Raw genomic sequence first — 24365 nt, 5'->3', positions numbered from 1 at the left:
TTGCTTCATAAAATGCATTCAGTTTAAAATCAAATTCAAATTAAGGCGGTTCCGAGTGGTTCCTTAAACTAGTTCCGTCGAGGGGTGACAACCCTGGCTCTGACTCACTGGGCGCTCTGTACAAAAACAACAAAGAAAGCGTTGCTACCACACCGAATCTCAGCCGGCTGTTCGAAGTTTAGTCGAAATAACTGTGATTCAGAACAGGAACTCCACGTCGAGCTCCACCAACTCAGTTTGTAGTAGAACGCAGCGGAGGCCGCACAAAGATGACAGACCCTCGCATCCGGCAGCTGGTAATTAAGTCCGGAGTCGTCAGGCGGCTGACCAGGGAGAAGTACTGCTACGCCAAGGAAGTGGTGACCGAGCAGGCCAGGATGGAGAAGCTCAGGGGCGACGGAGCCGACGACCACGTACTGCGCAAGCAGGAGGAGGTCATCCAGGAGTGCATCATGATGGTGCCCGACTCCAAGAGAAGGTACGCGTTCTTCAAATTCTCTTTTCGTTAAAGAGCTAATGAGGCGTTCCTTTCACAGACTGCAAAAGGAGTACGAGGTTCTGGAGAAGTACCTCGCCGATGAGCAGGACCTAAAGGAGACCGAGGCGTATACGAAGGCAGCAGAGATCCTCAAAGCAGCCAAAGCTGAACTGGAGGCCTAAGACCACCCCACACCTCATTCACTGCCCCTTAGTATCAGCATTATAGCAAATTCCAGAAGGCAATTCCATCTTCAAGTTCTGAGCTGCAGAGCGGCTTGGTTCCCTTTTATTACTATTAAGCTAATACTCTTCCCTCAAATAACATTATATTTTTTGTATGTTTATTACAAAGAATCGACTAGTTGCTGGTGGATTACCTAAATTTCATATTTCACTAAATAAAATAAATTATTACATATTTTAAAACCACCCCTAGCTGCGTTTTCGGACGTTTACCAACACAGCCACTAACAACCAAAGTAAAATGACACCGCCGCAGAGAAAGCATAAATTAAGTGAAATTAAAGCCAATATTCAGCAAGTTATATCGAGTTTAAGGCAACTGGAGCAACAGAGCAGCGGGGCGGGGAGCGATTTGGATGTGCAGCGGGCGGAGGAACTGCAGCGGAGCACGGCAACCCTGCTGGATGAACTTGATCAAGTGCCGGGCCAACAAGTAGTCGCCCAACAAAAACAAAGAAAACGCCGGCGACGCTTAGACAGACGAAGTAAACAGCGGGCGAAATGTGCATCCATCAAATCCGAGCCCACAGAACAGAAGATCTCAATAGAACCGCCCCGGAATCCCGAACTGAAACAAGCGGAGCACATCTCGCTGCGCAAGCAACGGGATGCAGCCTCCATTTTGGAGACCTTTGAACTTCTGGAGAAACTATGCGAATCCCGTGGAGGAGACAAAGCTGCCCTTTGCCAAAAACTGACCCACATGCGTCGTGTTTGGCGAAGAGTCCGAGAGGAGACTCAAGCTGGCAATGCAAAGGAGTCCAAGAAGGTTGCTTCACTGGAATCTCAATGGAATGTGGTGTTTTTCGGTCCATCCTTGCCATCGGCTAAAGTGAATAAGGCGAAATTTCTTGAAATTCGGTAGGACTAGGGAAACGCATTACACGGGAGCTTCTCTTAATTTCATCGTTCCTTCCAGCTCCACATGGGATTCTTACATAAGCTACTGCGGGAGGGGCTCCTGTATACCCAGAGGATGGGTGTTGCCGCCAACGAAGCCCACAGCTCAGTGGGTGGCCTACCGATGTACCACTTAAAATATTGATTGGTTTTACTGCCTACTATGGATACCATGAAAACCATACCGAACCTCACACTCCTCATAAAGAAGCAAGATTAGCTACTAATTATCGTGGAATTTTATTTCTTTAGAAGAATCAATCTGTATTCAGCTTAGACGAGGGCAGGCAATTGCAGCAGCCGCCTATTCGTAGATCCAGTCCTTGGCGGCCGGGGTCCAGGTGACCAGCTCCTTCTCGTTGAACCACAGGGCGATCTCCTTCTCGGCAGACTCGACGGCATCGGAGCCGTGGATGATGTTGCGTCCGACCTGGATGCAGAAGTCACCGCGGATGGTGCCGGGCAGGGAGTCGGCGGGGTTGGTGGCGCCGAGCATCTGGCGACCGGTCTTGACTACATTGAGACCCTCCCACACCATGGGCACCACGGGTCCGGAGTTCATGTAGTTGACGAGTCCGGGGAAGAAGGGGCGGGCAGACAGATCGGCGTAATGCTTCTCCAGCAGCTCCTTGGAGGCCTGGTTACAAAACGGTTCGTTATCAGTTAATTGCAGTTCTGACCTCTAAACACATGTCATTGCGCTGATGACGCCTGCACCCAGCCTTTGAGGTTAGGTCCGATGGCACCCCGCGTGGGGCAGCCCTTTTCCACGTACAAATGTGTGTATATCTATTGATTTATCGCTAATTCGATTAGCCTCTTACCCAGGTGAACTTCAGGGCGACCAGCTTGAAGCCCTTCTGCTCGAAGCGCTCGATGATCTTGCCGACGAGTCCGCGCTGGACGCCATCGGGCTTGACCATGATGAAAGTCCTCTCCTTGTTAGCCGCCATTGTCGCCGAGATTACAGAAAAGAATGCCAAAATCGTGCCGAGCATCAGGAGCTTCATGGGTTCGTCGTTGCAAAAAAATCCCGAATACGAAATGCCGGAAAAGTGAATTTGTGGGTAATCGTCAAGTGGTCACACTAGTCAGCCGCGTTCTTCAGTTTTCTTACTTTTTGGGGATTTTATGATCGAAAAAATTAATTTTAGATCAACTTATTCTTAAATTGCAAGGCGGAAAGTTGATTGCATTGCTGAAGTATTACTATATTTTATTCATTATTTTTTTTTATTCATTATTATTTTATTCAATTATAACCGCATTAGTAGGGTTGCCATGTCTCTTCCTTTTTTGAATTTCAGAATGTATGAATATTTTAAGGCTACAATAATACAAACTCTTTCAATTGATAAAACAGGTAGTTTAATTGCCAGAAACATTCAAAAACTAAAGACGGATGAGATGGCGTTGTGCAAAGCAAAGAGTTGCCCATTATGAAATATGGGAATCCCCGCAATACGAGGCACCCATCAGCATCACCATTCCCATTAGCTGATTCATCCGTCCAGCAGGTTAATAGAAACCAACAGAAAGTCACGTTTAGATTTCTTTTTATGTCCCGATAAGATTAGGTCCATGTGATCACAGTAGTGATAAAACAATACAAGTTTACAAATAATATATACAGCTGATAGACGCAAATATCCGGCGCAAATTATTTAGTGGCGTCTAGTTTGGTCAGGCCGTCGGCGTATTGGAACTCCGGGCTGTTCTCGTACTCGCACATGTCCAGGGCGATGACGCAGCTCTCCTTGACCACGCGCTTGTCGTCCTCGGCATAGCGGTTCAAGATCTGAATGCAATCCTCCGTGGCGATGGCGCCGAGGGCCTCGGCACACTCGTGGCGCACCATTTCGTTTTCCAGGCGATCCTCCAGATTCTCTTGAAGGAAGGGAATGCTACAGGGCTCCTGCAGCTGGCCCAGGACGAAGGCCACCTCGTGGCGGAAGAGGGCGGAGGAGTCCTTCAGGCCCTCGGCAATGGCCAAAACGCTCTCCTCGGTGCGCAGATTGCGCAGGCTGAACATGGCCCTATACCGATCGAACAGGGTCTGCTGGGCGTCCAGATAAATGGTCTTCAGCTCGGTGACGCTCTTGTCGCCCGCAGTTGGTGGCGAGGGATCAACGGAGGCGTAAGGGTTGTTGTCATCTACCTTTTGGCCACTCTGCAGCCAGCGGACGCGGTCTAGAGCAATAGCACACGTTTCAGCCACCTCCACCACTGGGTCTTGCTTGTACTCCTCCAGAATTGGCAGCACATCTGGGTGACCAATGGCTCCCATGGCCTCCGCAGCCTCGTGGCGCACCATCGGCTCCTGGGCGGTGTCCTTCAGCACCTTGGTGAGGATGTCCAACGCCTGGGCGTCCTGCATCTGACCCAAGCAGTAGGCCAACTCATGTTTGAGTAGGGCCGAATCATCGTCGAAGGCTTTGCTGATCGCCTCGATGGCCGCTCCTCCGCCGATGTTCTTCAGCGTGAAGAGGGCTCGAAAGCGCTCTTTAAGCGGGCGGTCTTTGTTGTTCAAGACGCCTCCAATGGCCTCGACTTGCTGCTGCGAAACCATGTTGGTGGGGTGTAGATTTATAAATAAAAAAATATGTACAAAAGGCCGCGTGCGGTGTAGCAGTGTGACCATACACTCAGTTCGTGAAAATACCACAACAAAAGTACGACTATCGGCGATTAATCGATATGACATTATTATCGAGTAATCGTAAATCGATAAAACGGTGCTGCCATCTCGATAAAATTACAAATTGTGCAGCACTAGCAAGAAGCAGTTTAGTTACGTTTACTCCGTGCAAGCGCGATACAAAAAGTTTTTAAAAGGGGGAAAATCGACCGTATTAGGCACAGAAAGTATACGAAAATACTGACTCAGTCCCTGCGCAGTATCGGTGACCAAAGAAGCTGCTCTCCACGGTGAAAAGTTCTCGCAAAATCGGCATTTCTGAAAGTTGCGCGTTCACGGTATGCGAAGCGTGGCGTGTGTGTTGAGTTGAGTTACCTGCAATTGTGTGCGCCTGCGAGAGTGGAAGTGGAGTAAGCCTCGCCACCGTTTCGAAGTTTTGGAAATATATAGGAATTGCGAAACCATCAGTACCGCCCAGCTTTTATTCTGAACCATGTCGGAGGCAACTGTGGCCCAAAAGCCGGAGGCGGTGGAAGTTGTGGAGGCGGCGGCGGGTGACGAGAAGAAGACTCCCGTAAGTAGCCGCACATACACATATTTAGCGACAATTAACATAGCACGGCGATAACGCACACCAACATGGGCCCTGCTTTGCTTTGCCCGAATTATCTGCGGTATTTTTCCAAAATAACTGTGTGTGTATATGGGCACTGGGATGTGGTGCATTTTCACCATTTCCCTTTGTGCGCTGTGTCCGTTTTCTATTTACGTTTCTTTTTTCAACGTCTACCCTCGTGTGCGCGCGCTTTTTGCTTTTTCCTGTCCACTTTCCAACTCCCCCTCCCCTGCCATGGAAGCCAGCAGCATGTGTGCGGCTGTGTGTATACGTGTGTAGCTACTCGCCGAAGAAGAAGAGCAGAGGAGATGACGAGAGAACAGAGGCAATCGGCGATTCCCTTTCGGGCTCACGTTTTGCCGCTGCTGCCGCGTCTCGTTTGTTTTTATTTTTGCTTGTTCCCTTTTCGACTTTTTGTTGTTTGCTGTACTTTGTCATACACCGCGGCACGAACACTTGCATCCGCTACGCGGTGTTGTGTATGTGTATGTATGCGCTACGTTGCGCTCTAGATTCGGTTCCATTTTTTAGCGGCGACTATACTATACTAATAGATATATGTACGTATCGATGCCTAACTCAACTCCCCCGATCGACAGCTATTAGTGTGGGGTTCATTTGGGGTCTCTAGTGAAATCCGCGGCAGGCGGGGCTATGCGGGTGCAATTGTTGCGGTCACTTGGCCATGTCAACAATAGTACAGTGCGCACTTGGATTAAAATATTAAAGTATTGCCGATAAGAATGAATGTTACTCTTTCTTTATAATTGTAATTTGGAGTCACTAGTAAAGCAACGTGCATTGCAACTGTATGCAACTGAAATATATCAACTAACAGAAATATGGATTATCAGGTACATATATTCCCTAAAAGAGAATTGAGTTTTGGCGGGAAATCAAACACTTGCAAAAATAAATATGTACTAGTACTTAGATATGTATACTGAAATGTAACTTACCAAAATCGATCTCTACTCTACTGCAGAAACGCACTCCCAAACGCCGCTCGTTCATTGAGCGGGCGCAGCAGGAAAGCGAGGAGCTTGTGCGAACGATGGGTGGAAGTCTGGAGCTGGCGGGCGGGCGGCGGACGCGGTCTAGCACTCGAGGAACGCCGACGCGAGCCTCCGAGACAGTGACGCCGCCACCCAGCAAAAAGGCGCGCACATCTCCGGCCTCGGCCACCAAGGCCAGCGCGGGAAAGGGACGCGGAGCACGTAAGCTAGACGTCGGCGGTGATGAGCCCGAGCAAGAGGTGGAGAAGGTACAGACACCGGCCAAGGGAAAGGTAAACCAATTATCTGGTCTTGTTATCATTGCAAACTAACAAAAGCTTCTTTTAAGGGATCTGCCAAGAAGGACAAGAAAGAGGTCAAGAAGCAGGAGAAGGCAACTGAGGAAGATGCGCCGGAGGAGGCGAAGGAAGATGTAGCTGAGCCTAAAGAGAAAGACGTCAATCCACCTGAGGTCGAGGACCAACCGGATGGTGTGGGGAAAGTGCCTGCAGTTGCGGAGGAGAAGCAGAACCATGTCGATGAAGTCAAACCAATATCACAAGACCCTGAGAATTCAACCGAAGAGGTGCCAAAAGTCGAAGAGCCACTGAAGTCGAGCGGGAAAACTTCGGAGAATGGAGCCGCTACAGTCACTGCCGCTGCACCTGAAGAACCTGCTTCTGTTATGGATGTGGACGAAGATGAGACGGTCGTCGAAAGCACACCTTCTGCAAATAAAGAAAAGGCATTAGTCGAAGAAAAAGAACCAGAACAGAAGCCAGAGGAACATGCAGCAGCAGTTGTGGAGTCCAAGGTGCAAAGTGAGCCAGCCAAGGAACCCACACCAGAACCTATGGAAGTGGACGCGAGTTCGAAAGGCAGTTCGGACACCGCTCAAGTAGACACACCAGCCACCGAGAACGTTCCCACCGCTCCAGAAACGGAAGCAGCAGCAAAGGCAACAGAGTCTAGCAATGATGTGGTGGAAGAGGCCACAGAGGTCAAAGAAGCCACAGAGGTGAAAGAAGCAGTTTTAGAAGTGCCCGCTGCCGAGCCCAAGGAAGCTGTAAGCCCTGTGGAGTCCGCGGAAGAGGTTACGGAAACCAGCACCACAGAGGTGACGGAGCCCAAGGAAGCCGCCAACAGTGAAGAGCCCAAAAAGGCTGTGGACTCTGCGGAATCCAAGGAGGCGGTGAGCAATACTGATGAGAGTGCCACGCCTGTTTCTGTTGAGGTTCCTGCCGCCCCCGCCTCCAATGATGTCAGCAAGACCTTGGAAACCGATGCCACCGTGGTTAAGACTGCCGACAGTCCAGCAAAGGAACCACAGGAAATCAGCGAGGTCAAGAAGGCCGAACTTAATGTAAATGGTGAGTTGAATAACCTTTTTAGTAATGAACTCAATTGAAAACAAGTCTCTTTCCAAGGTGAGCCCAAGATCGCCAACAGTCCCGCCGAGGTGGGCGAGAATGCTGCGCCAAAAGTGTGTAACTAGACAAATCCCACCGATGGACAATCAACAACCTTAATGCGTTGCGGATGTGTACAAAATCTTCTTCAGCTCGCCCGCCGAGTGGGTCTGATGTTGCCAACTACATGCAAACATTTAAGAGTTTCCCAAACAAAGCTACGATTTTCTTTTTTAATTGATCACTTGATTTCGTACTCAGAAATCCCTTCACTTTCATGATAGTTTCGCGTGCTCCAGTATTTGGTTTACGCGAGGGACGCCATAGGCTGCAATCGATGCTGGACTTTCAATACTGCAGTGTGTGCGTCAGCTAGACAGACAAGAAAAACAATTAGGCAGTAGTACCAGTCCCCAAAACCCTCCCACCCACTTCCCGGAAATGCACAGACAGATTGTAAAATGCATCTTATTATAATATGTATGTGGATAATTAATCAAATTGGAATCAAACAAATTATACATTAACGGAAATGTATGTAAAATAGATGTTTTTAAATTGTAAGACATTAATATCCTTAATTATAAAACGAATTGGACAACACTCAAAACATAAGCAAACGGATCGCGGACATTTTTTAACTATTGTAATGCAGAACAAATGGTCTGCGGCTTAAGTAACGTCTATGCATAACTTTCACCCTTTTTGGACAATTTTTTAAGTATTTCGAGCCCGTTTCATTTGAAGCATTTACATTTTTTTAAAGTGCCGACTTGCAATCGGTGACTACGAATGAGCTCATTGGAAACTGTTGTGTTAGGTAAAGGTCCCTTCCTTCGGGCGATCTCTCCTAACTTAATTCGTAAATACAGGCTAGAGTAAAGAGAAACCTTTTTCAATGAAAAAAAGAAACACAAATTCTAATAGTAATACTAATGATAAATAATATAGAAACACAGCAAAAGCGTAAATTAGTTTTGGAAGCCGTTGCAACTGAAATGATCAGTCAGACCGTTTTTGTATGTAGCATATCTTCTGTATAAGGCATTCTTCATTTGAATATTCTTTTGTAAATAAATCTTACATATATACAAGAGAAATTAAACTTGTTTGGCCGTTCTCAAAATGGAATTGATATCTGTCGTATGCAAATATAATACTTGTTTTGCTTTTGGCGAAGTGTAGTTCTTAACTGAATTGATATCTCTGGATTACAAATGGATTTACAGAAACTGTAAAAACATGTCATTTTATTTTTGAAATATTCGTAGCTAAATATGAAAGCAATCTCATTAGAACTGTAAACCCTTGCTTGAGTGATCCACTGTATGATGGTGTATTACACCAGTTCTTATTCATACTTAAGAAGTCTAATGCAAATGTACAGATGTGTTAATACTAAGCTCCTGCTGCACTGCCGTTTTCCTTTTCCTTGATTTGCTCTTCGGAAAGTGGCGTCTTTAGAGGCAACTCCTCCAGCTCCAAAACTGGACTTGACTTGTTCAACCAGCTCCGGACGAATGGTGAGTAGAGCTTCGGGTTCTGCTTTTCATCCTTGTCCAAGGGCCACACATAGCTCATGGGAAAGGCCCACGCGAAGACTAGAAGAGCACCCATCACCTTGTACCAGTAAAAGGATGTGTCGTAGATGGAGAAGTCGCGGTTGCTGCCGAATGCGGTGGTAACCTCCTTGGGAGCTTCCAGCGAGGGAATCGCGGTAGTGGCTAAGCTGGTGACGTTCTTGTTTCTGGGGTAAATGATTACATTGAAAAAAGTTAATATAGATAATTCAGATTCACACTACACTACTTACATAGCTTTCAAGATGACCTCGAAACCCTTGGCCTCGCACTTGTCCAAGCCATTGGGCAAGGGATCGTACTTAATCAGCCCAGCCTTAATGTTCATCTGGCCATTGATGATGATCCACATCATCACGAGGCAGCTAAAGGCGATCCCACTCACCGCCACCTTGGCATTGCAACGCGGCACAAACATGCCCAGGCAAAACACTCCCACCACAGCGCCCATATTGATGCCGGTAATCGTCCACATCGTCTGAATAATGGAGTTGAAGTTCTGCACGATGAAGCCGCCCAAGATGCAGTACGCTCCCATGACCACGATCACCAGTTTCATAGTTGCGTTGGCTTTGGCTTCCGAGTGATTGATTCGCGGCTTAATGTAGTCGAAGTAAACCACTCCGGCAAAGGAATTTAGACTGGCGGAAAGAGAACTCAGAGAGGCACTGAAAACGCAGGAGATGAAGACGCCGGGCATGCCCATTATGTGACCCATTATATCCTGGATGAAAAACGGCATCAACTTGTCTGGCTTGCTGACCAGCTGAACGAAGTGAATATTAAATGAGAATTCATTCAAAACAAGTGATTCAGAAATCTCACCCCAGCCTGAATGGGATCGCATCCGTAGTAGTAGGCAAACATGATGATGCCGATGAAGCAGGTAAAGGACATGATGAGTAGGAAGCCAATGCCAGCCACCAGCAGGCACCTCTTGGCATGGCCATAGGAGGGCAGAGACACAATCCTCTGCACGCAGCTCTGGTCTAGGCCAATCTTACCGGTCCACATCAGAAGGCCGCTGGCCGTTCCACTGAAGAAGGTGGCGCGCAGGCGGGGATCGATGCCAAAACTAAAAGAACCACGTACGAACTTAAGCAACACTTGCTTGAAATGTTAGGCCACCCATTTACTTACTCGAAGTTAAATCGTCCCCCCTCATTGGCGTCTCCCAAAACATTGATTAGGCCTCCTGTGTTGCGAATACCCAAAATGGCCACCAGAATAACCGAGATCAGCATAACGCCTCCCTGAACCACGTCTGTCCAGACCACCGCCTTGATCCCGCCGAGCATCGTGTAGAAAACGCAGATGGAGGAGACCACAGTGTTAATCAGGTGAATGTTGTATCCGGTGACTGCAAATGAAAATGAATTTTAATTCAACCACTGACGCGCCTGCGATTAAAATCTATTTCCATTATACCTTGCGAAAAGGCCAGCGAAGGCACAAACATGTACACGGGAAGCATCAGAAATTGGTTGAGGACAAAGGTAACGGTCACCAACTGTCGCGTACGCTTGCTAAATCGCATCTCAAGATACTGTGGAAGAAAACCAAGGCGAGATTAAGGAATCTAGTTCTTGAATAATGTCGAATATCTTAACCTACCTCGTAGCAATTGGAGACATTATTATCGTAGAAAACGGGCACAATGATGTATATAAGGACGGGCACCACCAAGACCATGGACCAGACCAAGAAGATCATATTGAATCCAAATGCGTAGGTCTCCGCCGGCACAGACATCATGGCTACTCCAGACAGCTGGCTGAAAAGGATCGAGAAATTAGTAGAAACCCACGGTGGCCGCCTTTTAGATATAACCCTTCCCAAGGTCACTTCAAATAACAACCATTCTACACCTAAAAGTAATGAAGCCCGCTAGTAATGGCTCCCGGAAAAAGGGGGCTCGCACCTTAGTGGATCTATTTCACAAGATTCGCGGTAAAAGTGCAATTCATCTGAGCTTCTTTATGGCCGTAATAACTGGCATGCGCATTTGGATAAGATATACGGATAGACGTACGAGAATAGAATAAATGGCTTAAGAGGGAGCAGGCCCGATACAGCGATACTATCTTTATGGCCCGTGATGTGTCTGGTGTGGCTTCACTGGTGCTACGCAGTGACGACATGGAAATTTATGGGAAAAAGCGTGCGGGCCACTCACCTCGAGACAAGGGAAATGGCCACGGGAAACGTTGGCATCTTCTTTCCGCCCTGCAGGTACTCCTCAGTGGTGTTCTTGGCCTTTGAGAAGAAACCGAAGTACACTCCAATTCCTGCTGAGGCGCTCAGCATCAGAGAGAAGACTATGTAGTCCGTGAGGCTGAAGCGGAGGTCCTCCAGGGCAGCAGCCGTGGCAGTGGCCACTGTGCTGGCCAAATTGCTAGCACTGCTTGCCATCCTTAGAATCGCGAAGTGGGGAAGACCGATCGGGAAACTCCTTGGTGCTTTGGTTCTGGATGCTGCCAGCACACTTGTGGAGATCGGATCTTAGACGCCCTTTTTAAGTAGCTCCTCGCGTTAGATGACCACCTTATCTTGACACGATATCTATGCATGTGAGTCGTAATCGTAGCAAATCGTAAATCAGAAGCGCTTCTTATCTGGCGCACTGAGAATGCCGATGTTACTGGTTAGTATCTGGAATTCCCGAGACGTATACCCTCCATAAAGTACCAACTTGTCCATCAATCGAGGTCAATCTTGAATACTGGGCCATTCCATCGTATAATGCGAATTCTCCCTATCACCAGGAGCAGGAATGACGTTGATAATGGGAGTCTGTCTGTGAACTTGAATCACCAGACGATGGTCTTTACTTACGCATCTGCTAGAGAAGTGAGGACCTTGAAGTGCCCTCTAGATCATTGGACCTTAGGAAAGCATTCGGGTTATTGATGCAATGTGATAAAAAATCTGATGGATTTGCTTTAACCTGTAACATTTTCTTTCCCAGATTGCGTGGGCTGCAATTATAGCTTGGCGATACATTGTTTGAAACACAGTTTCCTGACCCCTAGGTTTCTCTAAATCTAAAAAGAAATTAAAGATATCTCTCTGTTTGGTTTTTATTTAGCATTGTAAATCGTCTTCCTCATATTTTAGCCTATCAATTTATAAGGAATCAGTGGTCGGTGCCAGCATGTTTTTGCTTTTCAGTAGGATCTATGCGGAGGTCGGGAATTTCACCGACCTTTGCTCCTCGAAGTGGCACCTCCTCCAGCTCCTGATCCGTACCAGACAGAGAGAGGAACTTCCTCACGAAGGGCGAGTACAACTTGGGATTTTGTTTCTCGTTCTTGTCGATTCGCCAGATGTAGCTCATTGGGATCGCACATAGAAAGACCAGAGCGGTACCCAAGACCTTGTACCAATAGAACGAGATGTCGTACAGAGAAAAGTCCCGATCGCTGTGGAAGGCGGTGGTCACTGGTGCGCCTGAAGGGGGTTTCACCGTGACAGGGGTGAAGCCGGTCTTGTTGCTGGAATGGAGCGTCTATTAGGTGAGCACCAGAGTGTCCCCATAGTCTACTTACATGACCTCCGCAATCATGTGAAGACCTCTGGCCTCACACTGATCCAGTGAATTGGGCAGCACCTCGTACTTAATCAGTCCGGACTTGAAGTTCATCTGCCCATTGACGATGATCCACACCATGGCGACCACACTGAAAATAATGCTTGTGACAGCCGTTTTGCCATTGCAGCGGGGCACAAACATTCCCAATAGGAACACGCCCACCACTGCGCCCGTATTTATACCCGTAATGGTGACCACCGTTTGCAGGATCGAGTTGAAGTTCTGCACCATGAAGCCGCCCAGGATGCAGTACCCCCCCATGACCACCACGATCAGTTTCATGGCCCAGTTGGCTCTGGCCTCCGTGTGCCGAATATGGGGCTTTATGTAGTCGAAGTAGACCACTCCGGCCAGCGAGTTCAGCGTGGCAGAAAGCGAGCTAAGGGCGGCACTGAACACACAGGAGATGAATACGCCAGGCATTCCGGCCAGATGTCCCATGATGTCCTGCACAAAGAACGGCATCATCTTGTCCGGCTTGCTCACCAGCTGAGGAAGGAACAAATGGGTATGTTTTTAGTTCTACATCAATCCATGTCGAAAAACCTTGAATATATAACAAGGCTAGTGCTTAAAGTGAAAAGTGAAAGTAAAATGATAATATTCTGGTATATTGAGATTGCACTTACACCAGCCAGCATGGGATCGCATCCATAGTAGCGGGCGAACATAATGATTCCCGAGATGGTGTTGAAGAAGCTTATGATTAGAAACCCTAGGCCCGAAACGATCAGGGATCTGAAAGGAGCAAACTAAGATGTATCCAATGATCTTCCGCGGATCAAGGTCTATCTAGATCGATAGACAGCTCATTCTTATACACATATTATTGCAAATATGCCTTACTTCTTAGCATGGGAGTACGAGGGCAGGGAGACGATGCGCTGGACACAGCTCTGGTTCAGGCCTATATGACCCGTCCACATAAAGATCCCTCCCATGGTGGCGCCCCAGAAAGTCATCCGCAATCGAGGATCCAATCCAAAGCTAAATAAATAACCCAATCATTTAAAAGAGACTTTCGGACTAGATCAAATAGCTCACTCAAAGTTGAATCGTCCGCCGTCGGAGGCACGTTCCATAACTTCGGACACGCCTCCCGATCGGATGGTGCCCAAAACTCCGACAGCCACCACAGAGAGCAGCATAATGCCACCCTGAACCACATCGGTCCAGACCACCGCCTTGATGCCACCCAGCATCGTGTAGAAGATGCAGATGGAGGACACCATTACGTTGATCAAGTGGATGTTCATGCCAGTGACTGAAAGGGTGACTTGGCTTAGATGGACATCGAGCGAGTTAGCTATGCTACTTACCCTGGGCAAAAGCGAGCGATGGAATAAACATGTAGACGGGTAACATGAGGAACGAGTTTGTCACGAAGAAAAAGGTTACCAACTGCCGCGTTCGCCTATTGAATCTCATCTCGAGATACTAAGGTATGAATAAAAGTATAATAATTTTCGATGCCAATTATTATGTGATGTCTTACTGCTCTCAGCGTTTAGCTCACCTCATAACAATTGGAGACATTGTTTTCATAAAAGACAGGAACAATTACGTAGATTAAAATAGGGATTACAACCAGCATGGCCAGGACCACGAAGATATAGTTGAATCCATAGGTATAGCTCTCCGCCGGAATGGACATGATGGCAATGCCGGACAACTGGCTGAAATGGTAATCGGAAATCGTAAGTTATTGAAAGTTATCAAAGTCAAAGTCGAGTATACCCTTCACAGAGAAGGTACTCAGCACAAACACGATTTATGACTAACGCCCAAACAGATTCCCCAGTTCTGTGTGGGTTGCGCAATCGTTTTAAGGGATAAGGCAAATCCCACGAACTTCTTAAAGCACAGAGAAATTGACGCAGCCACTTTTTACGACCGCCATAAAATAAAGATAACTTATGACGGATACGGGAGAAATCCGGCACAAACTGCCAGACACTGCTACTCACCTGGCCACCAGGGATATCGCTATGGGCAGGGTCTGCATCTTCTTCCCGCCGCGCAGATACTCCTCCGTAGTGTTCTTGGACTTGGAGAAGAACCCGAAGTACACCCCGATCCCCGCTGATGCTCCCAGCATGATGACAAAGACGAAGTAGTCCGTGAGTCCAAATCGCAGGTCTTGCGAGGCGCCGGACACAGCACTGGCCATGGTGGTGCTAGTGGACATCCTGTGTGCAATGATGCGGATCTTGCACTGTTTTGCAGATAGTTATGCGCTTGGTAGATATTTCGACCGATCCAACCGGTTCACATTTCTCTGATGCTGGTGGCGAACTTACGGGCCCTGGCCCGGATTGTACTTAAATATAGCTCCCGTCCGGGGCGTCTCCTTATCTGAACTTGACGTTGCCCCGTAAATCATCCGGAGCTTAGTGCTCCACTATCTGCCCGGCATGCCGCTCTTATATTGTGCTATTGTTGCGCCTGGCCTCCGAGGCCATCTTCACTTACCAGGTGGTGGGGCACGTGGAATCGTGGCCTACAGTTGGAGTAGAACTCGAACTGCAGGATGGGAATGGGGCAGCATCTTGGTTATGCGTTTGCTTGCCGAAAGTGTTTTACTTGTTTTGGTGTTGTTTTGCATCGATTCCGTACACTTGGGGGTAATGCAATAGGGTTAAATCAGTTTGTACACGTGTTGTCGCACTGCTTCTATTATAAATATATTTGTTGTTCGAGCTAGGTGCTGTCCAATTAACTTATTCCGGTGCTTACACTCTAAATCAACATGAAAAGAATGCAGTGATTGAGAAATATCCCTGGGTCACAATGATCTGTAGCTGCTCAGCTGTGGGTAAAGTTTTAGTATTTTATGGTCGAGGTGAGTATAACCAAATTTAGGGTTTTATAATGTCTTATAAAGTGGATTTGGTTAAGCTGGAAGCTATTCACGTAATCCACTAGGATTTCTATAAAGCAGGAAGCTTTAGATAAACGCCTGTTGAATCATCTGCAGCCGTTCAAGCTATTGCCGATACCCTAATATTATGCCCAGGAGCACCATCACATGGTGCTTTCTTCAGAACTGGTCTGTTTACTCTTCTCACGTCGTTTGAAACTTTCCATGTTTAGTGTTTGTCTTTGCCTAATTTAAATTTTTAGACAGGGGTAAATAGTCGTGTTGGGGTTGCAGGCGGCGGGCCCTTGTTATACGACCCAATGCCCGGAGTGTGTACAGCTTAACACCGTTGGCCCACCGATTACGGCCAAATATTTGCCAATGTCAGCGATAAGAATTACGGCTGTGACTGGAATCTTTAGCACGGCTTCTTGGACTCGCATGACTGGACGGTGAAGTTGGAGTTTATCTTCCATTATCTATAGGATAACTAAACTGAGCTCCTTTACGTCAAAATATAACGAACATAGATAGCAAACAGATAATCTGTAATCTTCTATACAGAAAGTCACACTCCGTTACCTTTTAACACAACTATTGAGATCTGTACGACAAGGGCGTTAGAGTGGGCGTGGCAATATTTGCACGAACAAACTTGCGCTGCGTCTATGTCTCTTTATTCTATGTTTTATCTTAACATTCTAGCTTTTGTAGTTCCTGAGATCGAAGCGTTCATACGGCCAGACAGACCAGTTTGGCTCGGCTATTGATCCTGATCAAGAATATATACACTTTATATGGAATTTAAATGCAGTTTTTTTTAAGAATTCCGCCAGAAACATTTAGAGGTATGCCACTTCAAAATCCGATTAACATAAGTTGAGTTATGGAGTTTAGAACTTCAGCCTTGGTGCATTTCTGAATGTTTTTGAATTTCACGACATCATAACATCAAAAAAATTACAAAAAAATTAAATTTTAAAAATTTTTTAAATTTGAATGCAGATTTTTAGAGAATTACTTTACAAACATTTAGAGGTATGCCACTTCAAAATCGGATTAAGCTAAGTTGAGTTATGGAGTTTAGAACTTCAGCCTTGGTGCATTTCTGAATGTTTTTGAATTTCACAACATCATAACATCAAAAAAATTACAAAAAAATTAAATTTTAAAATTTTTTTAAATTTGAATGGAGATTCTTAGAGAATTAATTTACAAACATTTAGAGGTATGCCACTTCAAAATCCGATCAAGATTAGTTGGGTTATGGAGTTTAGAACTTCAGCCTTGGTGCATTTCTGAATGTTTTTGAATTTCACAACATCATAACATCAAAAAAATTACAAAAAAATTAAAATTTAAAATTTTTTTAAATTTGAATGCAGATTTTTAGAGAATTGCGTCAGAAACATTTAGAGGTATGCCACTTCAAAATCGAATTAAGCTAAGTTGAGTTATGGAGTTTAGAACTTCAGCCTTGGTGCATTTCTGAATGTTTTTGAATTTCACAACATCATAACATCAAAAAAATTACAAAAAAATTAAATTTTAAAAATTTTTTAAATTTGAATGCAGATTTTTAGAGAATTGCGTCAGAAACATTTAGAGGTATGCCACTTCAAAATCGGATTAAGCTTAGTTGAGTTATGGAGTTTAGAACTTCAGCCTTGGTGCATTTCTGAATGTTTTTGAATTTCACAACATCATAACATCAAAAAAATTACAAAAAAATTAAATTTTAAAAATTTTTTAAATTTGAATGCAGATTTTTAGAGAATTACTTTACAAACATTTAGAGGTATGCCACTTCAAAATCGGATTAAGCTTAGTTGAGTTATGGAGTTTAGAACTTCAGCCTTGGTGCATTTCTGAATGTTTTTGAATTTCACAACATCATAACATCAAAAAAATTACAAAAAAATTAAATTTTTAAAATTTTTTAAATTTGAATGCAGATTCTTAGAGAATTACTTTACAAACATTTAGAGGTATGCCACTTCAAAATCCGATCAAGGTAAGTTGAGTTATGGAGTTTAGAACTTCAGCCTTGGTGCATTTCTTAATGTTTTTGAATTTCACAACATCATAACATCAAAAAAATTACAAAAAAATTAAATTTTAAAAATTTTTTAAATTTGAATGCAGATTCTTAGAGAATTACTTTACAAAAATTTAGAGGTATGCCACTTCAAAATCCGATTAAGATAAGTTGAGCTATGGAGTTTAGAACTTCAGCCTTGGCGCATTTTCTAATGTTTTTGAATTCCACAACATAACAACATCAAAAAAATTACAAAAAAATTATATTTAAAAAATTTTTTAAATTTGAATGCAACTTTTTAGAGAATTTTGCCAGAAACATTTAGAGGTATGCCACTTCAAAATCCGATTAATATAAGTTGAGTTATGGAGTTTAGAACTTCAGCCTTGGTACATTTCTTAATGTTTTTGAATTTCACAACATCATAACATCAAAAAAATTACAAAAAAAGTAAATTTTAAAAATTTTTTAAATTTGAATGCAGATTTTTAGAGAATTGCGTCAGAAACATTTAGAGGTATGCCACTTCAAAATCCGATCAAGATAAGTTGAGTTATGGAGTTTAGAACTTCAGCCTTGGTGCATTTCTTAATGTTTTTGAATTTCACAACATCATAACATCAAAAAAATTACAAAAAAATTAAATTTTAAAAATTTTTTAAATTTGAATGCAGATTCTTAGAGAATTACTTTACAAACATTTAGAGGTATGCCACTTCAAAATCCGATTAAGATAAGTTGAGTTATGGAGTTTAGAACTTCAGCCTTGGTACATTTCTGAATGTTTTTGAATTTCACAACATCATAACATCAAAAAAATTACAAAAAAATTAAATTTTAAAAATTTTTTTAAATTTGAATGCAGATTTTTAGAGAATTACTTTACAAACATGTTGAGGTATGCCACTTCAAATTCTGATTAAGATTAGTTGAGTTATGGAGTTTAGAACTTCAGCCTTGGTGCATTTCTTAATGTTTTTGAATTTCACAACATCATAACATCAAAAAAATTACAAAAAAATTAAATTTTAAAAATTTTTTAAATTTGAATGCAGATTTTTAGAGAATTGCGTCAGAAACATTTAGAGGTATGCCACTTCAAAATCGGATTAAGCTAAGTTGAGTTATGGAGTTTAGAACTTCAGCCTTGGTGCATTTCTGAATGTTTTTGAATTTCACAACATCATAACATCAAAAAAAATACAAAGAAATTAAATTTTAAAAATTTTTTAAATTTGAATGCAGATTTTTAGAGAATTGCGTCAGAAAAATTTAGAGGTATGCCACTTCAAAATCCGATCAAGATAAGTTGAGTTATGGAGTTTAGAACTTCAGCCTTGGTGCATTTCTTAATGTTTTTGAATTTCACAACATCATAACATCAAAAAAATTACAAAAAAAGTAAATTTTAAAAATTTTTTAAATTTGAATGCAGATTCTTAGAGAATTACTTTACAAACATTTAGAGGTATGCCACTTCAAAATCCGATTAACATAAGTTGAGTTATGGAGTTTAGAACTTCAGCCTTGGCGCATTTCCTAATGTTTTTGAATTCCCCAACATAACAACATCAAAAAAATGACAAAAAAATTAAATTTAAAAAATTTTTTAAATTTGAATGCAACTTTTTAGAGAATTTTTCCAGAAACATTTAGAGGTATGCCACTTGAAAATCCGATTAAGATTAGTTGAGCTATGGAGTTTAGAACTTCAGCCTTGGCGCATTTCCTAATGTTTTTGAATTCCCCAACATAACAACATCAAAAAAATTACAAAAAAATTAAATTTAAAAAATTTTTTAAATTTTAATGCAACTTTTTAGAGAAGTTTGCCAGAAACATTTAGAGGTATGCCACTTCAAAATCCGATTAATATAAGTTGAGTTATGGAGTTTAGAACTTCAGCCTTGGTACATTTCTTAATGTTTTTGAATTTCACAACATCATAACATCAAAAAAATTACAAAAAAAGTAAATTTTTTTTTAAATTTTTTAAATTTGAATGCAGATTCTTAGAGAATTACTTTACAAACATTTAGAGGTATGCCACTTCTAAATCCGATTAATATAAGTTGAGTTATGGAGTTTAGAACTTCAGCCTTGGTACATTTCTTAATGTTTTTGAATTTCACAACATCATAACATCAAAAAAATTACAAAAAAAGTAAATTTTAAAAATTTTTTAAATTTGAATGGAGATTTTTAGAGAATTGCGTCAGAAACATTTAGAGGTATGCCACTTCAAAATCCGATCAAGATAAGTTGAGTTATGGAGTTTAGAACTTCAGCCTTGGTGCATTTCTGAATGTTTTTGAATTTCACAACATCATAACATCAAAAAAATTACAAAAAAATTAAATTTTAAAAATTTTTTAAATTTGAATGCAGATTCTTAGAGAATTACTTTACAAACATTTAGAGGTATGCCACTTCAAAATCCGATTAAGATAAGTTGAGTTATGGAGTTTAGAACTTCAGCCTTGGTGCATTTCTGAATGTTTTTGAATTTCACAACATCATAACATCAAAAAAATTACAAAAAAATTAAATATTAAAAATTTTTTAAATTTGAATGCAGATTTTTAGAGAATTGCGTCAGAAACATTTAGAGGTATGCCACTTCAAAATCGGATTAAGCTTAGTTGAGTTATGGAGTTTAGAACTTCAGCCTTGGTGCATTTCTGAATGTTTTTGAATTTCACAACATCATAACATCAAAAAAATTACAAAAAAATTAAAATTTAAAATTTTTTTAAATTTGAATGCAAATTTTTAGAGAATTACTTTACAAACATTTAGAGGTATGTCACTTTAAAATCCGATTAAGCTAAGTTGAGTTATAGAGTTAAGAACTTCAGCCTTGAGACATATCCTATTTTTTTGAATTTCTACAACATCAAAAATTACAAAAAAAGATGGAATGCTTTAGTCGAGTTTCCCGACTATTAGATACCCGTTACTCAGCTAGTGGAAGTGCGAAAGAGAAATTTCGTAATTATCGGTAAAAATGGAAAATAAAATTAAGAAACGAAAAAAAAAAAATTGTTCGAAAGTGCTGGTAATGGGTAGTGTAACGGGTATAATAACATTTTAGAAACATTGAGCTTTATAATTTATTTTGGTATCCTATCGTATAACACATCTATGCTTATAAAGCATATCTTATTCTTAAGTTCCAATTCGAATCTCAGACCTTTTCGGGTTTCATTAGGTTCAACTCGTGGGGCTCATCCGACGGCGTCACTTTGTAATGGACGAAAGGCTGCACCACCGGAGACAGGAGCTTCGGGTCCAGTTTGTAATCGGGCCCAGACTTCAGGATGTAGCTCATCGAAATACCTAACACACAGGTGATGATGAAGCCTGCGACCGTGTACCAGTTGAAGGAAAGGTCAAGGATGCTGAATTCCTTGTCCCCTGCAGGGGCTTCTGTGGTGGAACCCAGGATGAGAGTTGAAACTGTGCTGAAGTCCGTTGTAGTTCCGTTCAAAGAAGCTGGACAAGCGGCTGTGCTCGTGGGCAGAGTGTCATAGTGATTGCGGCCCCAGCTCAAAGTCACAATGGCGGCCATACAGGCAATGCTACCAAGAACTCCAGTTAGGGCAGCCTGAATGAAGAGAATGGTTAGGTCATGTGCAACATTCGGAAATCCTAGACTTACCCTGCCATGGACTTTTGGAATCAGCATTCCCAGGATAAAAACGGCACACGTCGCGCCAAAGCTCAGGCCTCCAATAGAATAGATCACTTGCAGAATGGAGTTGAAGTTCTCCACGACCATTCCACCCAAGATGCAGTAGATTCCGCAGAAGAAAACGAACAGTTTCATAATCACGTTGGCCCGGTGCTCCGTGTGCCGAATGTGGGGCTTGATGTAGTCAAAGTAGACCACTCCTCCCAAGGAGTTAATGCTGGCGGAAAGTGTGCTGAGGGCGGCACTGAACACGCAGGAAATGAACACGCCTGGCATGCCCCACAAATGACCCACGGTATCTTGCACGAAGTACGGAACTATCTTGTCCAACTTGGAGACATGACCAGATTGGAGGGGATCGCAGTCGTGGAAGCGCGAGTAAATCACAATGCCTGTGAAGCAGTTGAAGAACATGATCAGGATAAACCCGAAGCCAAAGAGCACCAGGGATCTTCTGGCGTGACCTAGAGAAGGCAGGGACACGATACGCTGCACGCAGCTCTGGTTCAGGCCCACGTATCCCGTCCACATCATTGTCGCCGATGAGAAAATGTTCCAGATGGTAGAGCGCGTGGTCAGGTCAAAGTTGTAGTTGATATCCAGGCGTCCACCTTCCCCGGCAATGCGCAGCACTTCGAAGAGGCCCCCCACCCGGTGTGCGCCCAGAATGCCCACTAGGACCACGGAAACAACCATAATGGCTGCTTGGATAACATCGGTCCACACCACAGCCTTGATGCCTCCAAACATGGTGTAGAAGACGCAGATGCCGCACACAACAGAGTTGATTAGGTGCACATTGAATCCGGTCACTAGGAGTTCAGAAAAATGAGCAACGAGGGCATTCAAGTTAGTTGGCACTTACCCTGTGCAAAGGCCAGGGAAGGCAGGAATATAAAGATCGGGAGCATGAAGAACATCGTCATAATGAAGAGTGAGGTCTGGATCACTCGCACCTTCCGACAGAAGCGCATCTCCAAGTACTGGGAAGATGCAAGGTAAAGTAAAATGTTCCTTTGGAGAATCACACTCTGGTGTCACCTCATAGCAGTTTGTGATGTTATTGTTGTAGAAAACTGGGATCACCACGTAGTTGAGAATGGGCACCACAATCACCATGCAGACCACGTTGAAAAACCAATTGATTCCGTAGCCGTACAGCTCCGCCGGAATGGTCATTATGGAGATCGCCGACAGTTGACTGGCCACCAGCGAAATGGCGATGGGAATCGTTTTCATCCGCTTGCCGCCCATCAGGTACTCCTCCGTGGTGTCCTCCCCCTTGGCGAAGAACCCGAAATAAACTCCAATGGCGGCAGAGATGCTCAGCACCAGGGCGAACACGCCATAATCCGTGCCGTTGAAAACGAACTGTGAGTCGGGAACCACGGTGGCGGCGGTTGCCAGGACGGTAGCGTTCGCAAGGGACGACATTTCGGAAGGATCCGCTCGAGGACTCGCAGCCTCGAATCACCGCACTAATCACTATTCACTTCCCGGCTCCGATTGCGGAGAATCGCGATTAAACGCATCACGGCGCCCACATCGTCTTTTATAAAGTGCCGTGCCCAGCAAGCTCTAAATATTATCTATCGACGGGGCTCGCGTACGATCTTATCTAGATGGTGGTATTATGCAGGATCTTAGATCCCCTCAGTCAATACCCGTCTGGCTTGCCGATAAGAGATCCAGAGCTGGCCGAGATTACGTAACCCGGCACCCACCCATTCATTGTATTCCCTTTCATCCAACCTGCGCTGAATGTTTACCCTTGAATCTGCATTATAATCCTGCTGAGAACCCTCCAGTCATTCACGCCCTGCCAGTCATCGTGCTCCGGAATTGGTCCCAGACAAGGCCGCTCCCATTGTGGATGCTTATCGAGAACCTGGGGATGGAGTTTTATAGGCCTGTGGTGAGATTTCAAAAGTAGCGCAGATAACTTTGATAGCTGCTAATTCTTATCAAGCGATCTGCTCAAGATCATTAACATAGTTGAATTACCGCGTGGCTTTGTGTAAACACTCAAATGGGTTTTACTGATCTGGAGCAAATATACAACTAAGGCCTTGTTTAATTTTTGTTAATCTCCTTTCAATTTTGCAGCAGCCTCAACTTTTAGCTGTGATCTCAGGCGATCTCAACTAGTAATGTAATTCACACTTAAATTCTATATAATAACTTAATCCGTTGCTAGGGCTAAAGAGTCTTCCGAATCTCGCGCTTCTATTGGCGTATACGTAATATGGCAACATGTTTATTGGCTAGCTTGCATGATAGCATCTGCAGGTTTTGGTGGCTGCGATGTCGTAACCGGGGGATTCCACAGCTTCTGCCAGTGCAGCTTTTTGGGTGCACTTCCATATGTACATAATATATGTATGTACATATGTATGAGGACGGCCACCTCGGCACGCATTCAATTGGGAAATCTAATGACGCCGAATGTTGGTTAAGTGGCTGCAGCTTCGAATTCAGCGTCCACTTCATTTATAGCTCTGGGCCAGCACTCCAACTTCGGCTGTGGTAATTGTTGATGTCCATCGACTCATCATCCCCCTCCGCCTTTCCCCCCAGCTGCTGCAGTTGGCCCAGAGTCGCGGCTGCACATGTCGCAATATTCGCGTAATGAGCGCCCCTCCGGCACCAACCGCCATCGACGTCCACATCCCCACCTTCATCCACATCTTCCATTTTAAGCACTTGCACGACAGCCATCCGAGAGTACGTCGTACACTGCAAGAAAGGGGCTTTGAATGAGCAGTTATCATAGGTACCTGATATTGCCAAATATATCACCAGGTAGAAAGTTATTTCAACTGTTCCAGCTTATCACTTATCATTTATATATATAACTTAATAAATTTGTAACTACAGATTGTGCGCAGTGCACGAGGAGATAGGGCAGGGGTCACAGCTACCTTATTATCGAGTGTAAAAGTGAAAGGATTGGTGGAGATGTGTGGCTGGGTATCTAAAAACTGACATGCGCCAGTGACAACTCGGTTTAGGTAGAGATGCGAACTCGATCAATTGGAATGGGTCTATGTGAGTGGATTGTGGGATTGTCATTACGAGATCATCGAGTGTTTTCTTTGGAGGTAGGCAATGCGAAACGAGGTCAGTTCCATCAGATGTAATGATGGTTGGCAAGACAGCAATTACTCGGTGTACTCCCCATGGTTTTGAAATTAAAACAATGTAATCATTTAACGGTGACAAAATTTACTATTTTTTTTATTGTTTTCATATTTTTTTGTTGTTTCTTTGTTTGTTTCATATAAAATAAAAACACTTACGAGCTAGTAATGCGTTAT

The 24365-nt window shown here is 43.8% G+C and overlaps 8 protein-coding genes across 10 annotated transcripts; 3 read left to right on the top strand and 5 right to left on the bottom strand.

Annotated features, from left to right (window-relative positions):
• Window positions 1-92: 92 nt before the first annotated feature.
• On the top strand, window positions 93-675 carry LOC6554568 (tubulin-specific chaperone A). The gene is made up of 2 exons (XM_001981021.3): window positions 93-478; window positions 537-675. The coding sequence occupies exons 1-2, from the start codon at window positions 270-272 to the stop codon at window positions 658-660; spliced, it is 333 nt and encodes a 110-aa protein (XP_001981057.1). The 5' UTR covers window positions 93-269; the 3' UTR covers window positions 661-675.
• An 82-nt stretch (window positions 676-757) lies between these two features.
• Window positions 758-1850, top strand: LOC6554567. Its single transcript, XM_001981020.3, has 2 exons — window positions 758-1584; window positions 1643-1850. Exons 1-2 carry the CDS (start codon window positions 965-967, stop codon window positions 1758-1760), a joined length of 738 nt encoding a protein of 245 aa, XP_001981056.1. The 5' UTR covers window positions 758-964; the 3' UTR covers window positions 1761-1850.
• On the bottom strand, window positions 1845-2748 carry LOC6554566 (nucleoside diphosphate kinase). The gene is made up of 2 exons (XM_001981019.3): window positions 2448-2748; window positions 1845-2260 (listed from the first exon to the last, which is right to left on the bottom strand). The coding sequence occupies exons 1-2, from the start codon at window positions 2631-2633 to the stop codon at window positions 1928-1930; spliced, it is 519 nt and encodes a 172-aa protein (XP_001981055.1). The 5' UTR covers window positions 2634-2748; the 3' UTR covers window positions 1845-1927.
• A 414-nt stretch (window positions 2749-3162) lies between these two features.
• LOC6554113 (deoxyhypusine hydroxylase) lies at window positions 3163-4316 on the bottom strand. The gene has a single exon (XM_001981018.3). It carries the CDS (start codon window positions 4262-4264, stop codon window positions 3284-3286), a length of 981 nt encoding a protein of 326 aa, XP_001981054.2. The 5' UTR covers window positions 4265-4316; the 3' UTR covers window positions 3163-3283.
• Window positions 4317-4369: 53 nt separating this feature from the next.
• Window positions 4370-7418, top strand: LOC6554112 (protein bangles and beads). 3 transcript variants are annotated; one of them, XM_001981017.3, is made up of 4 exons: window positions 4370-4835; window positions 5863-6165; window positions 6222-7242; window positions 7300-7418. In XM_001981017.3, exons 1-4 carry the CDS (start codon window positions 4755-4757, stop codon window positions 7365-7367), a joined length of 1473 nt encoding a protein of 490 aa, XP_001981053.2. In that variant the 5' UTR covers window positions 4370-4754; the 3' UTR covers window positions 7368-7418. The 3 variants fall into 3 exon arrangements, with proteins under 3 accessions (XP_001981053.2, XP_026832609.1, XP_026832605.1); XM_026976808.1 differs by lacking the exon at window positions 4370-4835 and adding an exon at window positions 5266-5437; XM_026976804.1 differs by lacking the exon at window positions 4370-4835 and adding an exon at window positions 5464-5731.
• Window positions 7419-8492: 1074 nt separating this feature from the next.
• Window positions 8493-11351, bottom strand: LOC6554111 (sodium-coupled monocarboxylate transporter 2). Its single transcript, XM_001981016.3, has 7 exons — window positions 11038-11351; window positions 10476-10635; window positions 10290-10407; window positions 10002-10221; window positions 9687-9936; window positions 9095-9627; window positions 8493-9028 (listed from the first exon to the last, which is right to left on the bottom strand). Exons 1-7 carry the CDS (start codon window positions 11271-11273, stop codon window positions 8680-8682), a joined length of 1866 nt encoding a protein of 621 aa, XP_001981052.1. The 5' UTR covers window positions 11274-11351; the 3' UTR covers window positions 8493-8679.
• Window positions 11352-11927: 576 nt separating this feature from the next.
• LOC6554565 (sodium-coupled monocarboxylate transporter 2) lies at window positions 11928-15329 on the bottom strand. The gene is made up of 8 exons (XM_001981015.3): window positions 14421-15329; window positions 13970-14129; window positions 13773-13890; window positions 13498-13717; window positions 13300-13440; window positions 13083-13191; window positions 12410-12942; window positions 11928-12355 (listed from the first exon to the last, which is right to left on the bottom strand). The coding sequence occupies exons 1-8, from the start codon at window positions 14639-14641 to the stop codon at window positions 11998-12000; spliced, it is 1860 nt and encodes a 619-aa protein (XP_001981051.1). The 5' UTR covers window positions 14642-15329; the 3' UTR covers window positions 11928-11997.
• Window positions 15330-20453: 5124 nt separating this feature from the next.
• On the bottom strand, window positions 20454-22609 carry LOC6554425 (sodium-coupled monocarboxylate transporter 2). The gene is made up of 4 exons (XM_001981014.3): window positions 22090-22609; window positions 21914-22031; window positions 21016-21860; window positions 20454-20961 (listed from the first exon to the last, which is right to left on the bottom strand). The coding sequence occupies exons 1-4, from the start codon at window positions 22480-22482 to the stop codon at window positions 20542-20544; spliced, it is 1776 nt and encodes a 591-aa protein (XP_001981050.1). The 5' UTR covers window positions 22483-22609; the 3' UTR covers window positions 20454-20541.
• Between the last annotated feature and the right edge of the window lie 1756 nt (window positions 22610-24365).

The sequence above is a fragment of the Drosophila erecta genome, unplaced genomic scaffold (assembly GCF_003286155.1).
Source record: "Drosophila erecta strain 14021-0224.00,06,07 unplaced genomic scaffold, DereRS2 tig00000000-arrow-pilon, whole genome shotgun sequence".
Classification (NCBI taxonomy): domain Eukaryota; kingdom Metazoa; phylum Arthropoda; class Insecta; order Diptera; family Drosophilidae; genus Drosophila; species Drosophila erecta.
This window is presented reverse-complemented; position numbering and strand designations above follow the sequence as displayed.

What these genes read in the sequence shown, in the direction of transcription:
- LOC6554111 (XM_001981016.3), bottom strand. Translation starts at nt 11,273, where the DNA reads ATGGCAAGCAGTGCTAGCAATTTGGCCAGCACAGTGGCCACTGCCACG. An exon ending in ATGTCTCCAATTGCTACGAG is followed by an intron (nt 10,408 to 10,475) that starts GTAGGTTAAGAT and finishes TTTCTTCCACAG; the next exon opens with TATCTTGAGATGCGATTTAG. An exon ending in GGGGGACGATTTAACTTCGA is followed by an intron (nt 9,937 to 10,001) that starts GTAAGTAAATGG and finishes TGGTTCTTTTAG; the next exon opens with TTTTGGCATCGATCCCCGCC.
- LOC6554566 (XM_001981019.3), bottom strand. Translation starts at nt 2,633, where the DNA reads ATGAAGCTCCTGATGCTCGGCACGATTTTGGCATTCTTTTCTGTAATC. An exon ending in TCGCCCTGAAGTTCACCTGG is followed by an intron (nt 2,261 to 2,447) that starts GTAAGAGGCTAA and finishes TTTTGTAACCAG; the next exon opens with GCCTCCAAGGAGCTGCTGGA.
- LOC6554113 (XM_001981018.3), bottom strand. Translation starts at nt 4,264, where the DNA reads ATGGTCACACTGCTACACCGCACGCGGCCTTTTGTACATATTTTTTTA.
- LOC6554425 (XM_001981014.3), bottom strand. Translation starts at nt 22,482, where the DNA reads ATGTCGTCCCTTGCGAACGCTACCGTCCTGGCAACCGCCGCCACCGTG. An exon ending in TTCCCTGGCCTTTGCACAGG is followed by an intron (nt 21,861 to 21,913) that starts GTAAGTGCCAAC and finishes CTGAACTCCTAG; the next exon opens with TGACCGGATTCAATGTGCAC. An exon ending in TTCCAAAAGTCCATGGCAGG is followed by an intron (nt 20,962 to 21,015) that starts GTAAGTCTAGGA and finishes CTCTTCATTCAG; the next exon opens with GCTGCCCTAACTGGAGTTCT.
- LOC6554565 (XM_001981015.3), bottom strand. Translation starts at nt 14,641, where the DNA reads ATGTCCACTAGCACCACCATGGCCAGTGCTGTGTCCGGCGCCTCGCAA. An exon ending in GGCGGACGATTCAACTTTGA is followed by an intron (nt 13,441 to 13,497) that starts GTGAGCTATTTG and finishes TTATTTATTTAG; the next exon opens with CTTTGGATTGGATCCTCGAT. An exon ending in CACATGATTGCGGAGGTCAT is followed by an intron (nt 12,356 to 12,409) that starts GTAAGTAGACTA and finishes GCTCCATTCCAG; the next exon opens with CAACAAGACCGGCTTCACCC.
- LOC6554567 (XM_001981020.3), top strand. Translation starts at nt 965, where the DNA reads ATGACACCGCCGCAGAGAAAGCATAAATTAAGTGAAATTAAAGCCAAT. An exon ending in GCGAAATTTCTTGAAATTCG is followed by an intron (nt 1,585 to 1,642) that starts GTAGGACTAGGG and finishes CGTTCCTTCCAG; the next exon opens with CTCCACATGGGATTCTTACA.
- LOC6554112 (XM_001981017.3), top strand. Translation starts at nt 4,755, where the DNA reads ATGTCGGAGGCAACTGTGGCCCAAAAGCCGGAGGCGGTGGAAGTTGTG. An exon ending in GTGACGAGAAGAAGACTCCC is followed by an intron (nt 4,836 to 5,862) that starts GTAAGTAGCCGC and finishes ACTCTACTGCAG; the next exon opens with AAACGCACTCCCAAACGCCG. An exon ending in AGACACCGGCCAAGGGAAAG is followed by an intron (nt 6,166 to 6,221) that starts GTAAACCAATTA and finishes GCTTCTTTTAAG; the next exon opens with GGATCTGCCAAGAAGGACAA.
- LOC6554568 (XM_001981021.3), top strand. Translation starts at nt 270, where the DNA reads ATGACAGACCCTCGCATCCGGCAGCTGGTAATTAAGTCCGGAGTCGTC. An exon ending in GTGCCCGACTCCAAGAGAAG is followed by an intron (nt 479 to 536) that starts GTACGCGTTCTT and finishes TTCCTTTCACAG; the next exon opens with ACTGCAAAAGGAGTACGAGG.